The 24,204-nt window shown below is 34.1% G+C and overlaps 3 protein-coding genes across 21 annotated transcripts in view; all 3 read right to left on the reverse strand.

The window, feature by feature from the left end:
* Positions 1 to 88: 88 nt before the first annotated feature.
* LOC101170389 (uncharacterized) lies at positions 89 to 6,388 on the reverse strand. 7 transcript variants are annotated; one of them, XM_011491878.4, is made up of 15 exons: positions 6,267 to 6,388; positions 5,924 to 5,993; positions 5,689 to 5,810; positions 5,557 to 5,617; positions 5,341 to 5,469; positions 4,504 to 4,575; positions 4,181 to 4,255; positions 3,293 to 3,376; positions 3,062 to 3,183; positions 2,934 to 2,994; positions 2,708 to 2,836; positions 2,467 to 2,538; positions 1,531 to 1,599; positions 719 to 904; positions 89 to 624 (listed from the first exon to the last, which is right to left on the reverse strand). In XM_011491878.4, exons 2-15 carry the CDS (start codon positions 5,982 to 5,984, stop codon positions 377 to 379), a joined length of 1,491 nt encoding a protein of 496 aa, XP_011490180.1. In that variant the 5' UTR covers positions 5,985 to 5,993; positions 6,267 to 6,388; the 3' UTR covers positions 89 to 376. The 7 variants fall into 7 exon arrangements, with proteins under 7 accessions (XP_011490180.1, XP_011490181.1, XP_078798890.1 ...); XM_011491879.4 differs by lacking the exon at positions 6,267 to 6,388 and adding an exon at positions 6,059 to 6,222; XM_078942764.1 differs by lacking the exon at positions 4,504 to 4,575.
* A 3,891-nt stretch (positions 6,389 to 10,279) lies between these two features.
* Positions 10,280 to 15,977, reverse strand: LOC101160036 (uncharacterized). Of its 13 annotated transcripts, none has more exons than XM_078942769.1 (13): positions 15,895 to 15,977; positions 15,535 to 15,655; positions 15,300 to 15,421; positions 15,168 to 15,228; positions 14,952 to 15,080; positions 13,708 to 13,791; positions 13,467 to 13,588; positions 13,339 to 13,399; positions 13,113 to 13,241; positions 12,874 to 12,945; positions 11,720 to 11,788; positions 10,940 to 11,125; positions 10,280 to 10,840 (listed from the first exon to the last, which is right to left on the reverse strand). In XM_078942769.1, exons 2-13 carry the CDS (start codon positions 15,593 to 15,595, stop codon positions 10,611 to 10,613), a joined length of 1,326 nt encoding a protein of 441 aa, XP_078798895.1. In that variant the 5' UTR covers positions 15,596 to 15,655; positions 15,895 to 15,977; the 3' UTR covers positions 10,280 to 10,610. The 13 variants fall into 13 exon arrangements, with proteins under 13 accessions (XP_078798895.1, XP_020570512.1, XP_078798900.1 ...); XM_020714853.3 differs by having other exon boundaries at positions 13,113 to 13,271; XM_078942774.1 differs by lacking the exon at positions 13,708 to 13,791.
* Positions 15,978 to 16,797: 820 nt separating this feature from the next.
* LOC101170142 (uncharacterized) overlaps positions 16,798 to 24,204 on the reverse strand; it is a 35,139-nt gene continuing 27,732 nt past the window's right edge. Inside the window, exons 15-22 of the mRNA XM_078942778.1 lie at positions 20,773 to 22,689; positions 20,589 to 20,666; positions 19,418 to 19,551; positions 19,234 to 19,284; positions 18,791 to 18,852; positions 17,867 to 17,935; positions 17,504 to 17,683; positions 16,798 to 17,330 (exon numbers count right to left, since the gene is read on the reverse strand). The gene's annotated coding sequence lies outside the window, so the exon portion shown is untranslated. The remainder of the gene's footprint in view (positions 17,331 to 17,503; positions 17,684 to 17,866; positions 17,936 to 18,790; positions 18,853 to 19,233; positions 19,285 to 19,417; positions 19,552 to 20,588; positions 20,667 to 20,772; positions 22,690 to 24,204) is intronic.

A 24,204-nucleotide genomic window follows, 5' to 3' on the forward strand; every position in this document is an offset into this window, starting at 1 on the left:
AATTCTTTGTTTTTCAATAAACTCATGGATGATATTGTGTCTTGGAGTTCTTTGGATCACTGACATGAATCTCAGACACCTGTGACAGTTAGTTTGTCAGATGAGTTTAATTAAAGGAAAAGAAATTACAAAGAAGGACGTTCCATATTATTAAGCAGACCAACATTTTCAAGAAATATGGGTCAGAGAAAGGATCTCTGCTGCTGAAAAGCATGAAATAGTTAAAAAATTAAATTAATTCAGTTATGAACAAGATCTTGATATTAACTTCTCTGTGCATTAATAATTACAGTTCTTTAACCCATTAGCTAATTTTACTTTGTTACAAAAACTAACTACACAACCAAAGCTAACAACACTTTAGACAATGGCAACCTCAACTGTTGCATTGATTTTCACCATTAGATCCAGAGCTTTGTGGTCTGCTGTACTTCTTTAGTTCTTCCTTTAACTCAAGGGCTGCTTTTTTATTTTGTTCACACCCCAGCAAACCGTTCTTTTTGTTGTGGTAGAAAATATTGACCTCCAGGACAACATTAGGGTTACTAGATAAGACTTTTGAAGAGGAAATGTGTCTGGGCTCTTGGGAGTGATGCATCAAGACCAAAATGACAGGATCACCATCTATTAAGAAAAGAAAAACATCATGGAATATAAACCGAGCTGCATAAACGTGAATTTTTGTTTTCAACATTTCAATTGAGGAAAGTGAAGATACCTGGAACTTTCCTCATGGCTGCTTCAGCATCTGTTCCTGCTCGAGATGTAACAGGACAGAAAACAATGGTGATGTCGTGTTCTCCCCTCTCTATCCATTTCAAGTCTGGAGTCTTTATTTCATCCAAAAGTTGTTGATCAGCACCAAAAGTTTTACCACTGACCTCCACCTTGAACCTCACTTCTCCTAGAAAAGACATTAAAGATACAAACATGTGAATCTGGAATTAAAACAACTTAGATTTAACAGAATTCACTGATATGAAGTAACATAATGGAAATTTATTTAAGATGAAGTAAGTATTGCATGATTGATTTTACATTTCTAAAGGTAAATATTCATTTTAATTTGATATTTTGAGTTATAGAACATCTACTTCATCTTTAGATGAAAATGCATAAATGCAAAATTCAGTAAAAATACAAATGATTTGAATAAAAATAAAAAGTATCCAAAAAGTTCCCAAATTCTAAAATTGAAATATAGCTTTAAAAAAGAAATTAAGTCACACACGGTGTTGCAAACAGATGGAAATTTAAAATCAGTTCAGACTTTAAGAGAGACAAGAACATAAATACCACAACAGTACTAGACTGTGATCATTTACTTGTTTTCTGTAAAAGCCACAGGTACATTTATAAAATTAACTGGTACAGCTTCCTAAATGTACAATAAAAACAAGCATTCACGTTAAATAAGATTCTGAACTTAAATTTATTTTACTGAATCTTTGTTTAAAAAAATAGGACTGTAAGTTAAGAACAAAAGACAATCCTCTACTACAAGAGTTTTTTTTTTCAGATGAAACATACTCTTCTTTTCATTTGAGTCACTTTTCTTCTCATTGGTTGTTAGGGGAGCATTGGTGTCTGATGAAGAATCTGAAAAAATAAAGCAGTCAGCTCAAAACCAGTAGAAAAAAAAGATCAAATGATGTTTTCATCAATGTGACACTAGCTAGTCCTAATGTATTTATTTGAGGTAAATGCAAATTTGATGACCTATAGTGTTTATAGTTTTATATTTCAGGTTTAGTTTTAAATCTCCAACTTTTCTTGTTGCAAATGAAAATACTAAATGTTTGCTTGGAAACGCTCACCTGTGCTTTCAGAATCTCTTTCATCACAAAATAAATGTTTGCATTTGCAGTGTTATAAATGTAAAAATGAAAAAGCAGATTTGTAACCAAAGTGAGAGATTTAGAAAACAGGTAGGATTATGTGAGCAAACATATCATTTTGTCATTTGCAGCTTAAAATGTTATAGTTTTAAAACTGATCATTTTGATTGCACTTTAGTAATTTATCCATGATCTCATTATAGTGAGTTAAATAACACTTCAAAGAATTCAGATTAAGGAAACACAAAGTGAAAGTAACAAGTGACTGTAGTACAAAACAAACTTTATTTACACATAAAATACCCACAATGATGGAAGGGATTTAAGAGAAAGTATTAGACCATTGTTATCTAATTATTAGGGTTAAATATTGATTCTAAACAGATACTTTGGATTACATCTACTTCATCTTTATTTAAAAATGCATAAACAGAACATTTAAGGAATAGAAAATTCTCTAATGATTTGTACTAAGAGAAAAAAATAGTTTGTTTTTTTCTTTAAAGTTCTATAATAAAAAGTCACATCTACCATAATTAGAAGTTACACACAGAGTTGTAAACTCACAGTATAGACATTAAGAGACGCACACACACAAAATTTAGACTGTGCCACCTTTACATGTTACCTTGGGTTTTCTGTGAGGAACCTTTGAACCAAGAAGAAAAGGCCTTGGAAAAGCTGAAGTCATCTCCTTTTTCTACAATATAAACAATCACATTAAATGCAATTATGATCTATGCTTTATTTTACTGAACCTTTGTTTAAAAGTTTGCAGAGTAGTAGAAAGTTATGAATAAATGAGAAAACATCTTCTACATAAACTTTCTTTTTTTAAGAAAATATTTATACGACAACTTCCTACTGACCTTTTCCAGAATCCAGACTTTTGCTTCCATCCTTTTGCATATTATTATGAGCTTCAAGGATAATCTGCATCTCATCCAACAGCTGTTTTGTGTTCTTTATCCTTTCAAGGTATCTGGCTACAGGAGCGTCTGGATCAAGACATTTGGTTGTTAGAACATCTGCACAGATGATAATTCAGATGAAATGAAATACAAAGTGAAAGTAACAAGTGACTTTAGCACACACCGTTAAAAGAGTTTTGTTGGGTAAAACCTTTAAGTTCTTCCAGGAGCAGATGTGCTGGCGTCTGTATCAGAATGAAACAAATCCTCTCAGATGTTTGTAAATGCATGAAGAGATTAAGCTCTACTCACCTGATTATGAATTATTTGAAAGATGGTCCTTCTCAGCTTTAGATATTCTGGTCCAGGAAACAGTTGTCGCAGGTCTTCTCGATACAGAATCTGGACCACAGAGTCAGTCTGGAAATCCACCTCTGAAAATACCAGGTTTGATTAAAAGCAGGAATATAAAGCGGCGGGGCCTACATGCACAGACTTTCAGTGCACGGGTGATTTCATTATTCAGAAATAAATGTTACCTACCGGTACTTGTCTCTACAGAAGCTGCGCCTGCTTCGTAGCGTTTTGTTTCCATCAAACAAAGTTGACCTGGTTTCATTTGTAAAGCTGCAGAGTCAAATATTAACAGCAATATTTTTGGTTATTTAACCTGTTTTAGGAGAAGAAAACAGGTTTCAATTGTCAAATGCATAATTTCACCTTTTAATTAATGTATTTAATGTTACATTCACTAACTAAATATTTAGTTAGCAAGCTAAACATTTAAAGTAAAAAAAAAGTTCTATAATATATATTTAATCTAACTTCTGTATCAACTACAGGAGCTCAAGGGGAGACAGGTCAGGGGAAAAGTTGGAAGCAAACACACTGTTTTGGTGTCTTACTTGATTTTCAAAACCAGGAGTCAGATTGCAGAATTTTTTATGATCAGTGATAAACACACAGAACAGCTTTTGCTGTCATGAATCTGCCCAACATTCAGAACAGTGGCCATGGCGGCTGGACTCTTTGCTTAACTGAGATGTGAGATTCATTTCCCCAGCTACAAACTTTGCCTCGGCGAGGAGAGAGTCCCAGATGGGGATCAGATAGATGATGCAATGAGCAACTTCTACTCTCTTTAAAAATGGCCCAACGCTCTGGACTGCCACTTCCAAATGTCTCTCGGCAGTTTACGCATGACTATTTTTTCTCTATCCTGATCAGTAAAACCTGCTGGCTAGAAATCAGGGTCATCAGTCAGATTAACTTCTTCTTTTTCAAAGACTTTAACATCAGCTTGTCTTTCTAAATGCATCTCTGTTATCTTTTTGAATGTTTCTTTGCATTCATTCAGTCCGTCCTCCTGAATTTGTTTCAACATTTCCTCCTCACTCTCTGTCATCAGTGTTCCTGCTGTGTGACTTTTACCTGTATCCTGTTCCATCTCTTCCTCCATGTCCGTTACATTCTCTGAGAGACCAGAGGAGGGTCCTGGACCTGGTACTGTAAAGTGTACATGACATACATTAAATACATAGTACTTCCTATAATATATATATTTTTTTAATAGCATAGTCACCAACTTGTAAGCTTTTCTGATTGGACCTTTTTATAAAGAGCTTATTTTGTTCATACTATTCAAATAGTTAAAAGGGATTTATTTAATTAACCTTAATGACTCATTTTTATGACAGATTCACCTTTGTTTTTAAATTGTGGTCAAATATATTATTTTTATTTTTTGATCTTACACAGTTGGTCATCTACTTCCTGGTGTGGAAGCTCTTCAGGTTCAGGGGGAGGAGCAGCTGGAGGCTGACAGACTGATGCACAAAAACATGATTTAAATGACACTAACGTTCTTTTTATGTAATAAAATATGTCAAATAGTTTAATATACATCTTTTATTCTGGACTTGTAGTCTAATCAACCATAAAAAAGACACAATTGCAATAAACTTTATAGGTAATATTTAGCTTTATTTTAGATATATTGTTATCTATTTATCCTTTAAAATAGCATGTTTTTAAATGACACAGAGAACACACGTGTTTGTGGTATAAAAATAATAAAAAACAGCAAATGTTAAAAAAATATTTACCCAAATCAGAAAAAACTGTAAACTAATGTTTATTTGTTTTTGTTATTTTACATTCGATGCCCTATATGCATCAGTGAACTTGATACTTATTTATTAAAGCCTGATTATTACCATTACTTAGACTATAGAGGCTTTTGTTCTCTCGTCTCTATAACAATCCTGTTTATGTGAGCCAATACATTCCTGCAGCACACAATAAGATTCTTCTGCAATGTTAAACTCAATGAAGCTACAACAGTTGAAGAAAAATCTTTTTTTGTTAATGAAATGTAATATGAGCGAAAATACTAAGCAAAATGTCCCATTTTATATCAAATTTTATTTACATTTTCTGCAACTTTAGAATCTAGCCTGAACAGATTAGAAATAGTACCAACTATGCCTATACTTGGACAATAAACGAAAGCCAAAGTACCCAAAGAAAACATGAAGAGAACAGCCAAACTCCACATAGATGTATATTTTATCAAAGAAATTCATAATTACCTTTTTCAGAATCCAGACTTTTGCTGATGTCCTTTGAAAAATCATTGTGACGTTTAAGGACAGTCTGTTTCTCATCCAGCTGGTCTTTTATGTTCTGTATCCTGTTAAGGCACTCCTTTATCACATCACCTGAATAAAGAGATGTAGTTATTAGAACATCTGCACAGATGACAATTCAGATTAAAAAAATACAAAATAAGTTACTTTTGCACAAACCTCTGAGAGAGTCTCGTTGGGAAACATCTTCAAGTTTTTCCAGGAACGGATCAATTTGCTTCTGTTTCAGATATTAAAAAAATCCTTAAGGAAGTGTTTGTTAATGCATGGAAGAGATTAAGCTTTACTCACCTGCTTATGAATTATTTTTAAGATTTTGTTTATCTGCTTTAGTTTCTCCAGTCCAGGAAAAATGTCATGCAGGTCTTCCAGAGTCAGAGTCTGGATCTCTGAGTCAGTTTGGAAACCTGCCTCTGAAAATACCAGAACTGTAACTACTGATATACAGAGGCGGGGCCTAAATATGGATGTGACGTGACAGAGTTTAGGAACACAGGTGAGTTAATTAGCTCGAAATGTCACTTACTTTTCAGTTCAGAAGCTGCACATGCGTCGTAGCTTCCTATTTCCTGAAGTAGAGTCGACATCGTTCCAGCCTTTGGAGAAAGAGGTTCCAGCTATTTTAAATGTTTCGATGTTGTTCTAAAATGTTTTGACAAACCTTAAATATTTTTCAGTAAAACAAGAGAAGAGACGCCGAAAGGGTTGATTTAAAAATGCATACATTACTCAACAAATTAAGTTAAATAAAGAAGCAGAGCTCAACATTACGAGTTGTTTTGGGTTTTAAAATAATGAAAGCATAAAATCAAAATGTAATACCCAACTATAGCCTACTGCACATTAACAGACATAAAAAGTCAACTCACCGTTTTAAGAGAAAGTGAAACTGACAACTGAGTCGTGACGACACAGATGACGTGTTACTGTGGGAGGAGTCTGAGGCTTTTAACTTTATTAAATAAAAGAATATATGAAACATGTTTAGAAAAGTAAAAGAGCAAATTATTTTTTGTTTATTTACCAAAACTGTAGACTGAATGTCACTGTACATTAATGCAGTTTTTAACAACCAGGTGAATTTAATGAGGTTTAATAGGAATATTTTACTTAGTTATAAAATTAAGCAAAATTGCATTAAAATATGTATGTGGTGGAGGTCCGGGATTCAGATAATTATGGTTATAAATCTTCAAGGACAGAGCAAACTATTCAATGGGTTTCACTATTATTGAAACATGTTATCCTCAGTAAGATTTGTTTATCGTTAAAATGCGTTAAAAGCACATTTTTATCTCATGCTGCACAACAATGTTTCGTTTCTGTCAAGGAAGGAGATAGAAAAAAATATTTGTACATCATTTATATAGTTTTTGAAGTCCTGGTTACCAGCAGTAACACTGTAAATGTTTAATGTTAATGTTATAATCACCACATTGGACTTAAGGTTCAACAGGATAAATTCAATTTCATAATTTGTTGTTGTCACTTTTTCTCTGGAGTAAACTTGCAGGATGATATTGTGTTGCACAGACTGTCTTAATTTTAGAGTAAATTTCAGGTGCCCTTGACCAAAGTGAAAATTAATGTTGAGCTTGATCAAAACACCATTTTGTCTTCACTTTTCCATTTTTTTCATGCAAAAACAGTTCACAGTGTGTTCCAAATTAATATGCAAATTGTGTTTAAGTGTTAAAAATATACAATTCTTTGTTTTTCAATAAACTCATGGATGATATTGTGTCTTGCAGTTCTTTGGATCATTGACATGAATCTCAGACACCTGTGATAGTTAGTTTGTCAGATGAGTTTAATTAAAGGAAATAATCCTAAAGAAGGACGTTCCACATTATTAAGCAGACCAACATTTTCAAGAAATATGGGTCAGAGAAAGGATCTCTGCTGCTGAAAAGCATGAAAAAGCTAAATGTATGAAATAGTTAAGAAATTAAATGTACCCAGTTATGAAAAAGATCTTGATATTAACCTCTCTGTGCGGTAAATTATTACAGTTATTGAACCCATTACCTAACTTTACTTTGTTACAAAAACAACTGCACAACCAAAGCTAACAACACAGCAGACAAAGGAAACCACAACTTTTACTTTGATTTTCACAATTAGATCCAGAGCTTTGTGGTCTTCTTTAGTTCTTCCTTTAACTCAAGGGCTGCTTTTTTATTTTGTTCACACCCCAGTAAACCGTCCTGTCGTGGTAGAAAATATTGACCTCCAGGACAACATTAGGGTTACTAGATAAGACTTCTGCAGAGGAAACGTGTTTGGGCTCTTGGGAGTGATGCATCAAGACCAAAATGACAGAATCACCAAAAACATAACAGAGGAAAAATATGAAAAAAGTTCGTATTTATTTTACAAGTCAGCAGAAAGTAAACATTTTAAATTATGCGTTTGGATGGCCATAAAAACTTCTAATTTCATGAATAGAATATAAATAAACAATAGAACATGAGGAAAAAAACAATGGTGATGCAGCTCTCTTCATCATTTGTCAAATTTAAGCCTGAAGTCTGAATCTGGTCCAAAAGTTGTTGATCAGCACCAAATGTTTCACCAAATACCACTTTCTTGTATCTCCCTGTTGATTGAAAGGACATTAAATACACAAAAGTGAAAATCTTGAATCAAAAGTTAAAAGCAGAAAAAAAACTTTAAAAACTTCAAAAATTGAAAAATAAAATATGTAACAAAAGACTTAGTCAAACACATTTTTTCCAACAGAAGTAAATGTAAAATCAACGGTTTAAACAGTTTAGGTGTTAACAGAGACACAAGAAAAAGAAGTAAGTATAATAACACAAGATTGTAAACATTACTTTACTTGGTGTTTTCCATAAACCCCATCATCTTTGTGTTCAGTGAACAATCACATAAAACCCAATTATGATCTGAAGTGTAATTATAAACTTTAAGTTTATTGAATTATATGCTGCCTTTTGATGATTACAGACAAACAAGGGTCTTGACCTAAGAGGAATGAGGTATAGAGAAAAGATTAAAAGTCCTAAAATTAAGCCCTGTGGATCACCAAACAACAGTGGAGCAGTTGAAGAGTAACATCCAGACATGCACAACAACATACTTCTGTCAGCAAGACTAAAAATACAGATGGGTTATTTTACTACGGATCTGTTTAAAAAAGTTAAAACAGTGATGGTTATAAGAAAATACACATTCTCTACATTAACATGATTTCCTAGAAAAACATACTTTTCATTTGGTTCTCATAGAAGTATTGATGTCTGATGATTCTGACAAAAGTAAAATGTGTACAACAAAGATCATATCTACATGAAACAGATGGACCTACATATTTGAGGTATACAAGAATGTATTTGTAGCTGTATATTTGTAATACAAAAAACTTCATACTGACTTCTTCTTTCAGAATCCAGACGTCTGTTTATGTCTTCTCCCATTTTAACACGAGCTTTAAGAACAGCCTGCAATTATTCAGCTGATCCTTTGTGTCCTTTTTCCTCTCAAGGTGCTCAGCTACAACTCCAACGTCTGGATGAAGAGATTTGGTTTTTAGAATATCTGCACAGATGACAATAGTATGAAGTAATATTTGTTTACAGTGGCCCTGAAGTCCAAATCACACCAAGAAAACGTGAAAACATTATCAAGATCACAACAATCAGAAAACAAAACAAACGATTAAAAAAAATAATGTTTTTTGTAAAAACAATAAATGATGGTTTATAGTTTTTTAAATATCTGTGCTGATCAAGGCTCTCAAAAGTTTTCAAAGGCCAACCTTAGCAAAAAGTTTATCAGTACTTCAAGTAGATTTAGTCTATATGCTAAAAATTAGGCAGTATGTTGAAGTTTACATTTATTATAGTATCTTTATATTGCAAGCTTAAAATATTCCAATTTTGTCCATATAAGTATTTTAATTTTCAATTCAATTCAATTTTATTTGTATAGCCCAAAATCACAACAACAGTCGTCTCGATGAACTTCGTCCGGGAATTGAAAAGTAAAACATAAAATCAAAAGGATCATGAGTACATAGAATTCAATAGGAAAATACTAAATTGAACTACCGTAATTATTCAGACTAAGCTAAACTGGGCATCCCTGCCCTTAGACCCCCCTTCCCGGTAAGGAAAAACTCCTAAAAAAACGGATTCTGCGTCCACATGAAGGAGGGATCCTCCCCCAGGACGGACAGGCGATTTACCGGAACTCAGAGAAGAATTAACTTATCTGACTCTGCAACTATACTTAAAGTCCAGCAGATGAACTTCATCCAGATGGAGTTGGAGGGACTGCCGGGTGCGTGAGACTAGCCAGAGGCAGAATCCACAGCCAGGTGCAGGAGCAGTAGTAGATGCAAGCCAGAGACAAGGTATTTGGTCAGGTACAGGAGCACGGACGAGCCAACTGGAATCACTTCCACCTCCTCAGTGGGGAGAGGGAAAGAGGGAGAGTACATGAATCGCACTGCACCAAACAGAGGCATGGAGAACTAAATGATGAATAACAATAATCAAGAATAGAGAAGAGAAGGAGAGTAGAAGTAGATGAGAAAAGAGGAAAGTATTTAACAAACTTTTTATGCTACACATACATTGTGGATAGTAGACTTGCTATTAGTTCACATATTATACTTAACTATATTTACGGTAATAATTAGTATACTCAAGCATACTTAATTAAACTTTAAGTGTAAAGACCTGGAGCGGGACACCCTATTACAGCTTAAGGATTCAGCATAAACAGTCACTGGAAAAAAAGGAGGCATGTTAAAAATGTCAGTAGCAAGAATAACTTGTTTAAAAACACGTTGCACACATACAGTATGTTCCTGTAGGATTTACAGAAACAAACACATTAAAATCCATCAAGAACATTAATGGAAGTCAATTTTATTGTTGATAAGCACAGAGATTATAAACCATTACTGATTGAATATAGGAAGGACCTTTATTGTTTTCCCACATCACATTCTTGTTTAAATGAGCTCTAACTTCTCTGCAACATACAATAAGATACTTCATTGTTAATAAAATGTAAATGTGGACATACACAACATTTTGATATAAAAGCTGTCTGTGTAGTTTATTAAAACGTTTCATTAAACTAATTTTTCATAACTCTACCTTGTTACAACAATTAACAGCCTTACAGAAGCTAGCAACCCATCAGACTTTACTAAGAGAAGGACCACTGTTGCTGTGATTTCAATAGTTAAACCCAGAACGCTGTGGTCTGCTGTACTTCTTTAGTTCTTCCTTCAACTCAATGACAGCATTTTCATTTTGTCTGCACTTCAATAAACCCTTCTTTTTTTTGTGGTAGAAAATATTGACCTCCAGGACAACATTAGGGTTACTAGATAAGACTTTAGTAGAGGACGAGTGTTTGGGCTCTTGGGAGTAATGCATCAAGACCAGAATGGCAGGATCACCATCTATAAAGAAAACAAAAACAACATGGAATATAAATCAAGGTGCATAAACTTAAGACTCATTTTTGTTTTCAACATTTCAATTGAGGAAAGTGAAGATACCTGGAACTTTCCTCATGGCTGATGCAGCATCTGTTCCTACTTGAGATGTAACAGGACAGAAAACAATGGTGATGTCGTGTTCTTCCCCCTCTATCCATTTCAAGTCTGGAGTCTTTATTTCATCCAAAAGTTGTTGATCAGCACCAAAAGTTTCACCGCTGACCTCCACCTTGAACCTCACTACTCCTAGAAAAGACATTAAAGATACAAACATGTGAATCTGGAATTAAAACAACAACAACAGAATCCACTGATATGAAGCAACATAATTTAAATTTAGTTACATTTCTAAAGGTAAATATTCATTTTAATTTGATATTTTGAGTTATAGAACATCTACTTCATCTTTAGTTGAAAATACATAAATGCAAAATTCAGTAAAAATACAAATGATTTGAAAAAAAATAAAAAGTATCCAAAAAGTTCCCAAATTGTACAAATGAAATAGAGCATCAAAAAAGAAATGAAGTCACACACGGTGTTGCAAACAGATGGAAATTTAAAATCAGATCAGACTTTAAGAGAGACAAAAACATAAATACCACAACAGTACTAGACTGTGATCATTTACTTGTTTTCTATAAAACAGCCACAGGTACATTTATAAAATTAACTGGTGAATCTTCCTAAATGTTCATTAAAAACAAACATTCACATTAAATACAATTCTGAACCTACATTTATTTTACTGAATCTCTGTTTAAAAAAAAATAGGACTGTAAGTTAAGAACAAAAGACAATCCTCTACTACAAGAGTTTTTTTTTTCAGATGAAACATACTCTTCTTATCATTTGAGTCACTTTTCTTCTCATTGGTTGTTAGGGGAGCATTGGTGTCTGATGAAGAATCTGATAAAATAAAGCAGTCAGTTCCAAACCAGTAGAAAAAAAAGATCAAAAGATGTTTTCATCAATGTGACACCAGCTAGACCTACTGTATGTATTTGAGGTTAATGCAAATTTGAAGACCTATAGTGTTTATAGTTTTATATTTTATTACAAACAATTAACTTTTTCAGAATCCAGACATTTTCTGATTTTCTGTCCATTTTTACGATGAGCTGTAAAGACAGCCTGCATCTTATCCAGCTGATCCTCAGCTAAAACATCAGGATTTGGATGAAGACAACTGGTTATTAGTACTGCTGCACAAATGTAGGAATATTTAACATTAGAACAGAAGTCAGAGTTTTCCATAAAAATCTCCTAAACTGCAAACAAAAGGTTTAGTTTTAAATCTACAACTTCTGGTTGCAAATGAAAATACTAAATGTTTGTTTGGAAAATCTCACCTGTGCTTTCAGAATCTCACAAAATAAATGTTTGCATTTGCAGTGTTATAAAAGTAAAAATGAAAAACGCAGATTTGTAACCAAAGTGAGAGATTTGGAAAACAGGTAGGATTATGTGAGCAAACATATAAATTTGTCATTTGCAGCTTAAAATGTTATAGTTTTAAAACTGATCATTTTGATTGCACTTTAGTAATTTATCCATCCTCTCATTATAGTGAGTTAAATAACACTTCAAAGAATTCAGATTAAGGAAACACAAAGTGAAAGTAACAAGTGACTGTAGTACAAAACAAACTTTATTTACACATAAAATACCCACAATGATGGAAGGGATTTAAGAGAAAGTAAGCATTACACCATTTTTATCTAATTATTAGGGTTAAATATTGATTTCAAACAAATACTTTGGATTACATCTACTTATTCTTTGGCTAAAAATGCATAAACAGAACATTTAAGGAATAGAAAATTCTCTATAAATGATTTGTACTAAGAGAAAAAAATAGTTTTTTTTAAGTTCTGTAAATAAAAAGTCACATCTACCATAATTAGAAGTTACACATAGAGTTGTAAACTCACAGTACAGACATTAAGAGACGCACACACACAAAATTTAGGCTGTAAACCTTTACATGTTACCTTGGGTTTTCTGTGAGAGACCAATGTACCAAGAAGAAAAGGAATGGATAAAGCTGAAGTCATCTCCTTTTTCTACAATATAAACAATCACATTAAATGTAGTTATGATTTATGCTTTATTTTACTGAACCTTTGTTTAAAAGTTTGCAGAGTAGTAGAAAGTTATGAATAAATGAGAAAACATGTTCTACATAAACTCTTTTTTTAAGAAGATATTTATACGACAACTTCCTACTGACCTTTTCCAGAATCCAGACTTTTGCTTCTATCGTTTCGCATATTATTATGAGCTTCAAGGATAATCTGCATCTCATCCAACTGCTGTTTTGTGTTCTTTATCCTTTCAAGGTATCTGGCTACAGGAACGTCTGGATCAAGACATTTGGCTGTTAGAACATCTGCACAGAGGATAATTCAGATTAAATGAAATACAAAGTGAAAGTAACAAGTGACTTTAGCACACACCGTTGAAAGAGTTTTGTTGGGTAAAACCTTTAAGTTCTTCCAGGAGCAGATGTGCTGGCGTCTGTATCAGAATGAAACAAATCCTCTCAGATGTTTGTAAATGCATGAAGAGATTAAGCTCTACTCACCTGATTATGAATTATTTGAAAGATGGTCCTTCTCAGCTTTAGATATTCTGGTCCAGGAAACAGTTCTTGCAGATCTTCTCGATACAGAATCTGGACCACAGAGTCAGTCTGGAAATCCACCTCTTAAAATACCAGATTTGATTAAAAGCAGGACTCAGGCCTAATATAGAGAGGCGGGGCCTACATGCACAGACTTTCAGTACCTGGGTTAATTCATTACTCAGAAATAAATGATATCTACCTGTACTTATCTCTACAGAAGCTGCGCCTGCTTCATAACGTTCCGGTTCCTTCAAACAAAGTTGACCTGGTTCCATTTGTAAAGCTGCAGAGTCAAATATTAACAGCATTTTTTTTTGGTAATTTAACCTGTTTTAGGAGAAGAAAACAGGTTTCAATTGTCAAATGCATATTTTCACCTTTAAAACATTTTTTTAAATCAAATTCACTAACTAAATATTTAGTGAGCTCTGACGGAAAGAAGAAGCAAGAGCAACATATCCACCAAGCCCTCCGAACCTGTGGATATCCCAAGTGGGCATTCACCAGATCCCAACATACAGGAAAACAAGACAAGAAGGAACAAGAGCCGAAACGGAACAGTATTTCAATTCCATATATCTCAGGCCTGTCTGAAAAACTCAAAAGGATTTTCAAACAACATAACATCCCAGTTCATCTCAAACCAGTCAATACCCTCAGACAGAAACTGGTTCATCCAAAGGACAAAATTCCCAGCTACAAACAGAGTAATGTTGTGTACTCTATCCACTGCAAAGAGAACTGCAATGAACAGTATATAGGAGAAACCAAACAACCGCTACACAAGCGGCTTTACCAACATCGCAGAGCCAACCCAAGTGGACCTGAGTCTGCAGTACATCTCCACCTGAAGGCCACAAACCACTCTTTCAAGGACAGTGAAGTCCGAATTCTAGCCAGAGAGAAAGGATGGTTTGAGCGAGGAGTGAAAGAAGCCATCTTTGTCAAGAAGGATAAACCTTCTCTTAATAAGAATGGTGGTCTCAGGTTTATTCTTCCATCCATCTACGGCAGTGTTTTGAAACCTAAACAAACCAAACCAGTTCCACCTGAGTCGTTAACCGCTGAAAGAGACGACCAATTTGGAGAGGGAGTCACTGGCTCCCCAACCCCCAGCTGAGGACAAAGGACTATTAACGACCCGAAACCACGTAGGCTAAGTGGACAACACCTCCAGTTTCAGGTCTGACTCCTCCCCCATGAGCGCATATATACCAGCTCCTAGACCAGCTATTTCAGAATTGACAAAGCCTCTTGGATAAGAGGTGAAACGTCTTTCAACTTTAAAAACCAAGTCCAGATGACATCCCCTAAACCTGAAATAACTCCATATAAACCTACTACAATGGAACCAACCTGGATGAATGAGAGTCTTCATAGACATGAAGAGAACATGCAAACTCCACATAAATGTATATTTTAATCAAAGAAATTCATAATTACCTTTTTCAGAATCCAGACTTTTGCAGATGTCCTTTGGAAAATCATTGTGAAATTTAAGGACAGTCTGCTTCTCATCCAGCTGTTCTTTTATGTTCTTTATCCTGTTAAGGCACTCCTTTATCACATCACCTGAATAAAGAGATGTAGTTATTAGAACATCTGCACAGATGATAATTCAGATTAAGAAAATACAAAATAAGTGACTTTTGCACAAACCTCTGAGAGAGTCTCGTTGGGAAACATCTCCAAGTTTTTCCAGGAACGGATCAATTTGCATCTGTTTCAGATATTAAAAAAATCCTCAAGGAAGTGTTTGTTAATGCATGGAAGAGATTAAGCTTTACTAACCTGTTTATGAATTATTTTAAAGATTGTGTTTCTCAGCTTTAGTTTCTCCAGTCCAGGAAACAGTTCATGCAGGTCTTCCAGGGTCAGAGTCTGGATCTCTGAGTCAGTTTGGAAACCTGCCTCTGAAAATACCAGAACTGTAACTACTGATATACAGAGGCGGGGCCTAAATATGGATGTGACGTGACAGAGTTTAGGAACACAGGTGAGTTAATTAGCTCGAAATGTCACTTACTTTTCAGTTTAGAAGCTGCGCATGCGTCGTAGCTTCCTATTTCATGTAGTAGAGTCGACATTGTTCCAGTCTTTGGAGAAAGAGCTTCGAGTTTGTCCGTTTTTATGTACCTGTTTCGATGCTGTTTCAAATCGTTAAATATTTAAAAAACCTTAAATATTTTTTTAGTATTAAAAAAAACAACAGCGACAACAGAGACGCCAAGGGGGAATATAAATACATAAAATTACACAACAAAATTGAGAGGCAGAGCTCAACATGATGAGTTGTTTTAAGCTCTAAAATAATTAAACCATTAAGCAAAATATAATACCCAACTTTAGCTTAATGTACATTAACAGACATAAAAAGTCAACTCACCGTTTTGAGACAGGAGAAAGTGAAACTAATAACTGAGTCGTGACGACACGGATCACGTGTTCCTGTGGGAGGAGTCTGAGGCTTTTCACTTCATCAATCAAAAATGTGAAGTGAGATTTACAAACGCAAAATTTTATGAAATATGTTAAGAAAATAAAAAGAGCAAACATTTTTTTTTATTTACCAAAACTGTAGACTGAATGTCACTGTACATTAATCCAGTCCAATGAGGTTTAATAGCAATATTTTACTTAGTCAAAGAATTAGGCAAAATTGCATAAATTGTGTATGTGGTGGAGGTGCAGGTGCAAATCTTGGTGGTTTTTAACCTTCAAAGACAGAGCAAACTGTTGGTGAAACATGTTACCCTTAGTAAGATTTGTTTATCATTAAAATGCGTTAAAAGCACATTTTTATCTAATGCTGCACAACAATGTTTCGTTTCTGTCAAGGAAGGAGATAGAAAAAAATATTTGTAGGTTTTTAAAGTCCTGGTTAACAGCAGTAATACTGTAAATGTTATATGTAAATTTTATAATCACCACCGTGGACTTATAAGATTAACAGGAGAAATTCAATGTCTTGCTTTAGTTTTTATATTTTCTCTGGAGTACACTTGCAATATGATATTGTGTTGCACAGACTGTCATATTTTTTAAAGGAAATTTTAGCAGCCTTTGACAAAAGTGAAAATTAATATTGAGCTTGATCAAAACACCATTTTGTCTTCACTTTTCCATTTTTTTCTCATGCAAAAATAACATATACGGTGTGTTCCAAATTGTTATGCAAATTGAGTTTAAGTGTTAAAAAGATACAATTCTTTGTTTTTCAATACACTCATGGATGATATTGTGTCTTGGAGCTCTTTGGATCACTGACATGAATCTTAGACACCTGTGATAGTTTGTCAGATGAATTTAATTAAAGGAAAAGAAATTACAAAGAAGGACGTTCCACATTATTAAGCAGACCAACATTTTCAAGAAATATGGGTCAGAGAAAGGATCTCTCTGCTGAAAAGCATGAAATAGTAAAAAATTTAATTAAATCAGTTATGAACAAGATCTTTATATTAACCTCTCTGTGCAGTAAATAATTAAAGTTATTTCACCCATTACCTAACTTTTCCTTGTTACAAAAACAACTGCACAACCAAAGCTAACAACACAGCAGACAATGGCAACCTCAACTGTTGCTTTGATTTTCACCATTAGATCCAGAGCTTTGTGGTCTGCTGTACTTCTTTAGTTCTTCCTTCAACTCAAGGACAGCATTTTTATTTTGTTCACACCCCAGTAAACCGTTCTTTTTGTCATGGTAGACAATGTTGATCTCCAGGACAACATTAGGGTTACTAGATAAGAGTTTTGAAGAGGAAATGTGTTTGGGCTCTTGGGAGTAATGCATCAAGACCAAAATGACAGGATCACCACCTATTGAGAAAACAAAAACAGAGGAAAAAAATGTAAAAGGTTATATTAATATATTCTACAAGTCAGCAGAAAGTAAACGTTTTGAATTACAAGTTTGGATGGCCATAAATACAATATAGAAGCTGAGGAGCGCGAATTTTTTTCAACATTCATACTGAGGAAAATGAAGATACCTGGAACCTTCTCCATGGCTGCTTCAGCATCTGTTCCTGTCCGCGACGTAACAGGACAAAAAACGATGGTGATGCAGCTCTCTTCATCATTTGTCATATTTAAGCCTGAAGTCTGAATTTGGTCCAAAAGTTGTTCATCAGCACCAAATGTTTCACCACATACCACCTTCTTGTATCTCACTGTTAATAGAAAAGACATTAAAGACACAAAAGTGAAAATCTTGAATCAAAAGTTAAAAGCAGAAAAAAAACGTTAAAAACTTAAAACAGTGGAAATGAAACATGTAGCAAATGATTAAGATCCACACACATTGTTTCGAACAGAAGTAAATTTAAAATCAACGGTTGTAAACATTACTTTACCTAGTGGTTTCCGTGAACAGCAGCAGCACCAGCTACAGAAGCACTGCCGTATCCAGGAGCAACATTCTCCTTGTATTTAATGAACAAACAATCACATAAAACCCAGTTATGATCTGAACTTTAATAATAAACTTTAAGTTTATTTAATTATATGCTGCCTTTAATGACCACAGACAACCATGGGGGTGGGGCCAAGAGGAATGAGGTATAGAGAGAATATTAGAGGTTGTAAAATGGAGCCCTGTGGAACCCCAAACAACAGCTGAGCAGTTGAAGAGTAAGATCCAGAGATATCTACTGTAGATGGAAAAGACATTAAAGACACAAAAGTGAAAATCTTGAATAAAAGTTAAAAGCATGAGAAAAGAAACCCTTCAAAAACGGAAAAAAGGTAACAAAAGTTTAAGTGAAACACATAGTTTCAAACTAGGTCTGCACAATATGGCAAATTTCTTGTCGTCGCGATATCAAGCTGTGCAAACGTACATAGCAATAGGCAAAAATTGCGTACCTTACATGTGCTAAAACATGCTTATGGCAGCTTAAAGTCTTTATTGAATCAAAGTCTATCCATTTATGCATTTAACCACATTTAGACCCTGAAGTCGTTGAGTAACCGGATAGGGCTCTTTTTTGTTAGATGTTTGCCTCCTTTGTACACTAGGGTTACCTCTTGTTTAAATTAAACTGTTGTAGTAAAATGAAAACAATGTTTTGGGTTGTTTTGCTATTCATTCATGTATTGCAAGTTATATCATCATCACAATATTGATCACTAATATCGCATATCGCAAGATTTTTTCCTTTTGTGCACCCCTATTTCAAACAGAAGTAAATTTAAAATTAACAGTTTGAACTGTTTAGGTGTTAACAGAAACTCAAGAAAAAGAAATAAGTACAAGAATACAAGTTTGTAAACATTACTGTGCCTAGTGTGCTCCATAAACAGTCACTGAAGCGCTGCCATAGCGAAGAGCAACATCCTCCTTGTGTTAAATAAAGAACAATCACATAACCAAGTTATGATCTGAACTTTAATAATAAACTTTAGGTTTTTGAATTATATGCTGCTTTTAATGACCACAGTCAAACAAGGGGGTGAAGACAAGAGGAATGATGTTTAGAGAAAATATTAGAGGTTCTAAAATGGAGCCCTGTGGAACCCCAAACAACAGTGGAACAGTTGAAGAGTTTATCTCTACACATGCACAAAAAATAGTTCTGTCAGCCTAATAAACTAAAAATACAGCTGTGTTATTTTACTAAAGCTTTGTTTAATAGGTTAAGACAGTGACACTTATAAATAAAAGAAAATACACATTTTCTACGTAAAAGATACAAGATACATTTTTCCCAGAGAGACATACCATTTTCTTGGTTCTGATTGTTTATCAATGGAGTTTTGCTGTCTGATGATTCTGAAAAAAGAAACAAAAATTTCTACAACAAAGATCATATCTTCATGAGACATAGATGGACCTACATATTTGAGGTGTATACAAGAATGTATTTATAGCTGTATATTTGTATTACCAAAAACTTCGTACTGACTTCTTCTTTCAGAATCCAGACGTCTGTTTATGTCTTCTCCCATTTTAACACGAGCTTTAAGAACAGCCTGCAATTATTCAGCTGATCCTTTGTGTCCTTTTTCCTCTCAAGGTGCTCAGCTACAACTCCAACGTCTGGATGAAGAGATTTGGTTTTTAGAATATCTGCACAGATGACAATAGTATGAAGTAATATTTGTGCACAGGGGCCCGGAAGTCCAAATCACACCAAGAAAACGTGAAAACATGAAGATCACAGAGACAATCAAAAAACAAAACAATTTAAAAAAAATTACATTTTAGAGGAAGAAAAAAGTTCCAGAAACCAAAACACAATTTTAAAAAAAATTCAAAATTTCAGAAAGCAGAAATCAAACTGAAATGTTAAAAAAACAAAACCAGAAAATGTTGCTACAATGACACATCAATGATTAGATATTCAGGTTTGATTTTTGACGTTTTTTCAAATGCTTCTTTAATGTCTGCATACTAATAAAAGTTTTATGATTAGTACGGAACATATCCAGTGTTACTTTAGACTAAATAACTTTCAGTTGAAAGGATGGACAAACGTCATCATCTTAAAAAAGTAAAAAATTTCTAAAAGCAAAAGTAATTTTCAGAAATCAAAATGAAATGTTACAAAAACAAAAAAAGAAATGCAAAACTTTCCTTTTTTAATTTGCATTTTCTTTTTTTTTGGTCTGCAGTCACTATTCTTTTTTTGCTACAATTGCGGTTCTCAGCCACCGTAGCTCCGTACTGATCGTAAACCTTTTATCAGTGTGCCGACATTGAAGTTGTGCTCTGTAATATGTTTTTGTGTTGAAGTATTTGTTGGTCTGTTTTGCAATTCAAGGCCACCGTATTTGGGACACTGAGTCAGCAAACCTTTAACCCTTTCATTTACAGCTTAGAGTATTACAGTTTTAAAACTGATCTTTTTGATTGCAGTTTGACCAATTTTTCTTTATAAAACCCTGACTTTTGTTTTACTTTTAGTGACAAAAATATCAGTTTATAGAATTCCAGGTAATACAAAATGAAAGTAACAAGAGGCTTTTGCACAAACCAACAGCTGTGACTGAGACTCTTGTGGGATAAAACCTCAGAATTCTTTTAGAGAAAGATGATGAGTTGGCTTTTGTGACAGAATGAAAAATATCACTTACTTGTTAGTCCAGAAGATCAACCTGTCGTAGATTTGTATTTTCTGAAGTCTTAAAAAAACTAAAAACACAGAGGAGACACTAAAAGGAGAGACTTTATAAAGATTTTTGAAACAATTAATTTAAGCGTAAAAGAAAATATAAGACCCAACTATAATGAACATTTTCAGATGTTAAGTCAACTCACCATTTAGAGTTAAGAGAAAGTGAAAGTAACTTCTGAGCTGTAGGAGGAACCTACAGGCTAATAAAACTGTTTAAAGACACAAAACACAAGCTGTCCAGAACATTAATATGTTTTAAAAAATGCTAATTACTCTCATTTACCAAAATTGTGGAATGTTCAATGTAAATCTAAACAGTTTAAACAAACAGGCGAAGTCAATAAGTTTGTTAAAATATTTTATTGAATTAGTCAAGCGTGTCACATGATCACAATCTGTTAATGACTGCCCCAAGTTCCTTTAAGTCTTAAAAAAATATTAAAAACATGAACATTTTTGCTGTTTTGTTTTGTTTATTAAAATTTGTCAACAGCAAGTGTTTTTTAAAGCCAAAGAAAATGGATCTTGAAAACAGGCTGGGGTAAGGAACTCTTTGCACATTTACAGTATGTTACTGCAAACATGAGAGAAACAAGCTAAGACATGACAGAAAATTTACACCATGAATGAAATAAGCATGAATATTAGAAAACACTTCACCAACATAGTGTCAGATAAATGCATATAGACATTAAAGAAAAACACAATTATAAACAACAAACCACAACAAGAATCAAGTTTCTCATGCACAAGGGAGAGGAGCAAGAGTGACGAAAACGTCTACCACGCTTCTCTTCTCAAAGGTCTGCCTCTCCTCGTGCTGCTTTTATTGAGGACACAAGAAGGAGGTAACAATTTCAAGACAAAGAGAAAAAGTTCATTAGGGGGTGTCGTCAAATGACCCTTTTGGTTGGATTCTAAGTTCAAACAGTATCCCTTATCAGCTCAGGACAGTGTGTCGTAAAACCCCCTCTTCCTAGCTGGGATGAGAAGCAGATGTACAAACAACACAAAGCTGTCTAAAAAGGTTAGTCTGAGTTAACATTTAAACACACATTTAAACAAATACATTTACACAAAGATAATAAAACAAATTCCTTCACACATAGGTAGGGCCTTTTTCCCTTCCCCTCCATAACCACACATTTCTGCAGCACACAACAGAGTACTTATATTTTGTAAGTATAACCTTATGCAACCACACAAATTAATTTCTTTATTTATGAATAAAAAGTGAATGTGGTGTTACGGTTTCTTTTTCTTTGCCCTTGTGGTTTGTTTCCTTTTTGTTCTGGCATGTTTTGAGTTACTTCCTGTTTTATTTTGTAGTGTTTCCTGGTTTGTTGTAGTTTTGAGTTTTACTTTGGCCTTCATCCTTCCTGAGTGTTTCCACCTGTGTCTCGTTTGTCTGCATGTATTTAAGTCTTGTCATTCCCTTCCTCCTGTGCTGGTCCATAGTTTGTAATTGTGCTGTTCCCTGGTTTTGAGCGTTTCTGTATTTTCATGTTTCGAGTCTCTAGCCTGCCGTATGCAGTGGTTTTGGTTTGGTATCTTTAGTTTTGTTTATGAAAGCCCCCGTTCCCCTGCAACCTCCTGCCTCCTCTCCTCTCTGCGCCTGGGTACTTCCCTTCTCCCTCGTTACATGTGGACAGAAATAAAATAGGAAAGGTCTCATTTTATATTCAATTCGGAACAAGATCTTGATGTAAACCTGTCTGTGCAGTTAATATTTACAGTTCTTTAAAGTATTAAATAACTTTATCTTGTTACAAAAATTCCACTTCCATCGCTAACAACACATCAGAGGATAGCACATCTGTTCCTGTGATTTACATGGTTGGATCCAGAACGCTGTGGTCTGCTGCACTTCTTTAGTTCTTCCTTTCACTCAATGACCGCATTTTCATTTTGTCTGCACTTCAATAAACCGTTCTTTTTGTCATGGTAGAAAATATTGACCTCCAGGACAACATTAGGGTTACTGGATAAGACTTTTGAAGAAGAAACATGTTTGGGCTCTTGAGAGTAATGCATCAAGACCAAAATGACAGGATCACCATCTATAAAGAAAACAAAAAAATAAGTGAAAGATTATATTCATTCATACTCTTGAAACCACTGATCATATGCATAACATATAAATAATCAAGAAAATGATTTTTTTTAAACATTCCTACTGAAAAAAGAGATAATACCTGGAACCGTCCTCATGGCTGCTTCAGCATCTGTTCCGTGCCGAGACGAAACAGGACAGAAAACGATGGTGATGCGGCTCTCTTCATTTATCTTTAAGACTGGAGTCTTAATTTAGTCCAAAAGTTGTTGATGAGCACCAAAAGTTTCACCACTGACCACCATCTTGTAGCTCACAGTTACTAAAAAAAATATATTAAACATACAAACTTGAAAGTCTTCAATTAAAGATTAACCTCAAGGCAGAAAAACAAGTTATTTAAGAGAAAGTGTGTATTTACATGATTGTTATTCAATTAGTAAGGTTAAAATTTAATTTTAAAGTGACATACCTCTACTTCATTTATAGTTGAAAATGCATGAATGCCATTTTTTAAGAACAGAAAATCATCTGTGAATGATTTGTACAAAGACAGAAATAGATGTTGAACATTTTAAAAAGTTCTAAAATCACAAATAAAATATAGCGTTAAAATAATAATAAATAAGTCAACATACAGACAAAACGTTAAAATCCACTGTTAAAGCTTATAAGACTTAAAAATAAATAAAAGTAAGTACATATTTTGTGGTTATATACTGTCTCTGTGTTTTCTGTAGAAAACTAAAAACATGTTGAAAAATAGAAAATAAACTGCTGATACCACATCTGCTTCATGCAATAAACTAAACTAACTTAAATTATGAATTTGTAAAGGTAAGGCTTTAAATATTTGCATACCTGTATCTGAAGTTAGACGTTCAATGACATGGTGAGGAATGGACAATATCCACCTGAACCTTCGTCCTACTACAAAATAACAGTCCCATTAATTACACAACAATGATAGTGAAAGGACAATGAAAGCTTCTGGATTCCCCCTTAGCTTTGATTCTGGTTTTGTCCTTTTGTTACATTTACTCTTGTAGTCTTTTGTTTGCATTTTGAGTAATTTCGTGCCTTGCTTTAAAGCCTGAGAATTTAAGTTATCCCATTATTTATTGCACCTTTGGTGTTGAGTTGATTATTTCTCTTTTAGTCCCCTATGAGTGTTATATTTTTTTTTTTTTTTTTTTTTTTTTTTTAACTTGTCCTGTCCAACAGCTAGGCAAACAGATGAGAGCTGAGGGCCTCTTGTGTTGGACATATTTTATTTTAACAAGAGGGGTTATTCATCTTCAGACAAACCAAAGGTATGTCTGAATAAACCCCTTTTGTAATTGAGGCCAAACTTTATTAATTTCAATCATGTTTGAAAATCTTTGGTGTTGGACCGGACGGAAAAGGAAAGAGGGGAAGAAGAGAGAGGGACGTTAGAGAGAGGGGGGGGTAGGAGGGTGATAATAGGAGGGGAAGGGGGGTAAGACCATGAAGCAGCATAGAGCAGGCAGGTTTACTGGTT

The sequence above is a fragment of the Oryzias latipes genome, chromosome 24, assembly GCF_053564925.1.
Source record: "Oryzias latipes strain Hd-rR chromosome 24, Olatipes_Hd-rR_3.1".
NCBI lineage: Eukaryota > Metazoa > Chordata > Actinopteri > Beloniformes > Adrianichthyidae > Oryzias > Oryzias latipes.

Bases quoted from the DNA above. Each gene is read 5' to 3' on its own strand.
- LOC101170389 (XM_011491878.4), bottom strand. From the start codon at position 5,984: ATGTCGACTCTACTTCAGGAAATAGGAAGCTACGACGCATGTGCAGCT. The intron at 3,377-4,180 runs GTAAAAGTCACA...TTGACTCTGCAG, and splicing joins AGAGATGGAACAGGATACAG to CTTTACAAATGAAACCAGGT. The intron at 1,600-2,466 runs GTAACATGTAAA...TTATTTTTTCAG, and splicing joins TTCCTCACAGAAAACCCAAG to ATTCTTCATCAGACACCAAT.
- LOC101160036 (XM_020714853.3), bottom strand. From the start codon at position 15,595: ATGTCGACTCTACTACATGAAATAGGAAGCTACGACGCATGCGCAGCT. The intron at 13,589-13,707 runs GTAGATATCATT...TGGTATTTTAAG, and splicing joins TTCTGTAGAGATAAGTACAG to AGGTGGATTTCCAGACTGAC. The intron at 10,841-10,939 runs GTATCTTCACTT...TTTTCTTTATAG, and splicing joins AGCCATGAGGAAAGTTCCAG to ATGGTGATCCTGCCATTCTG.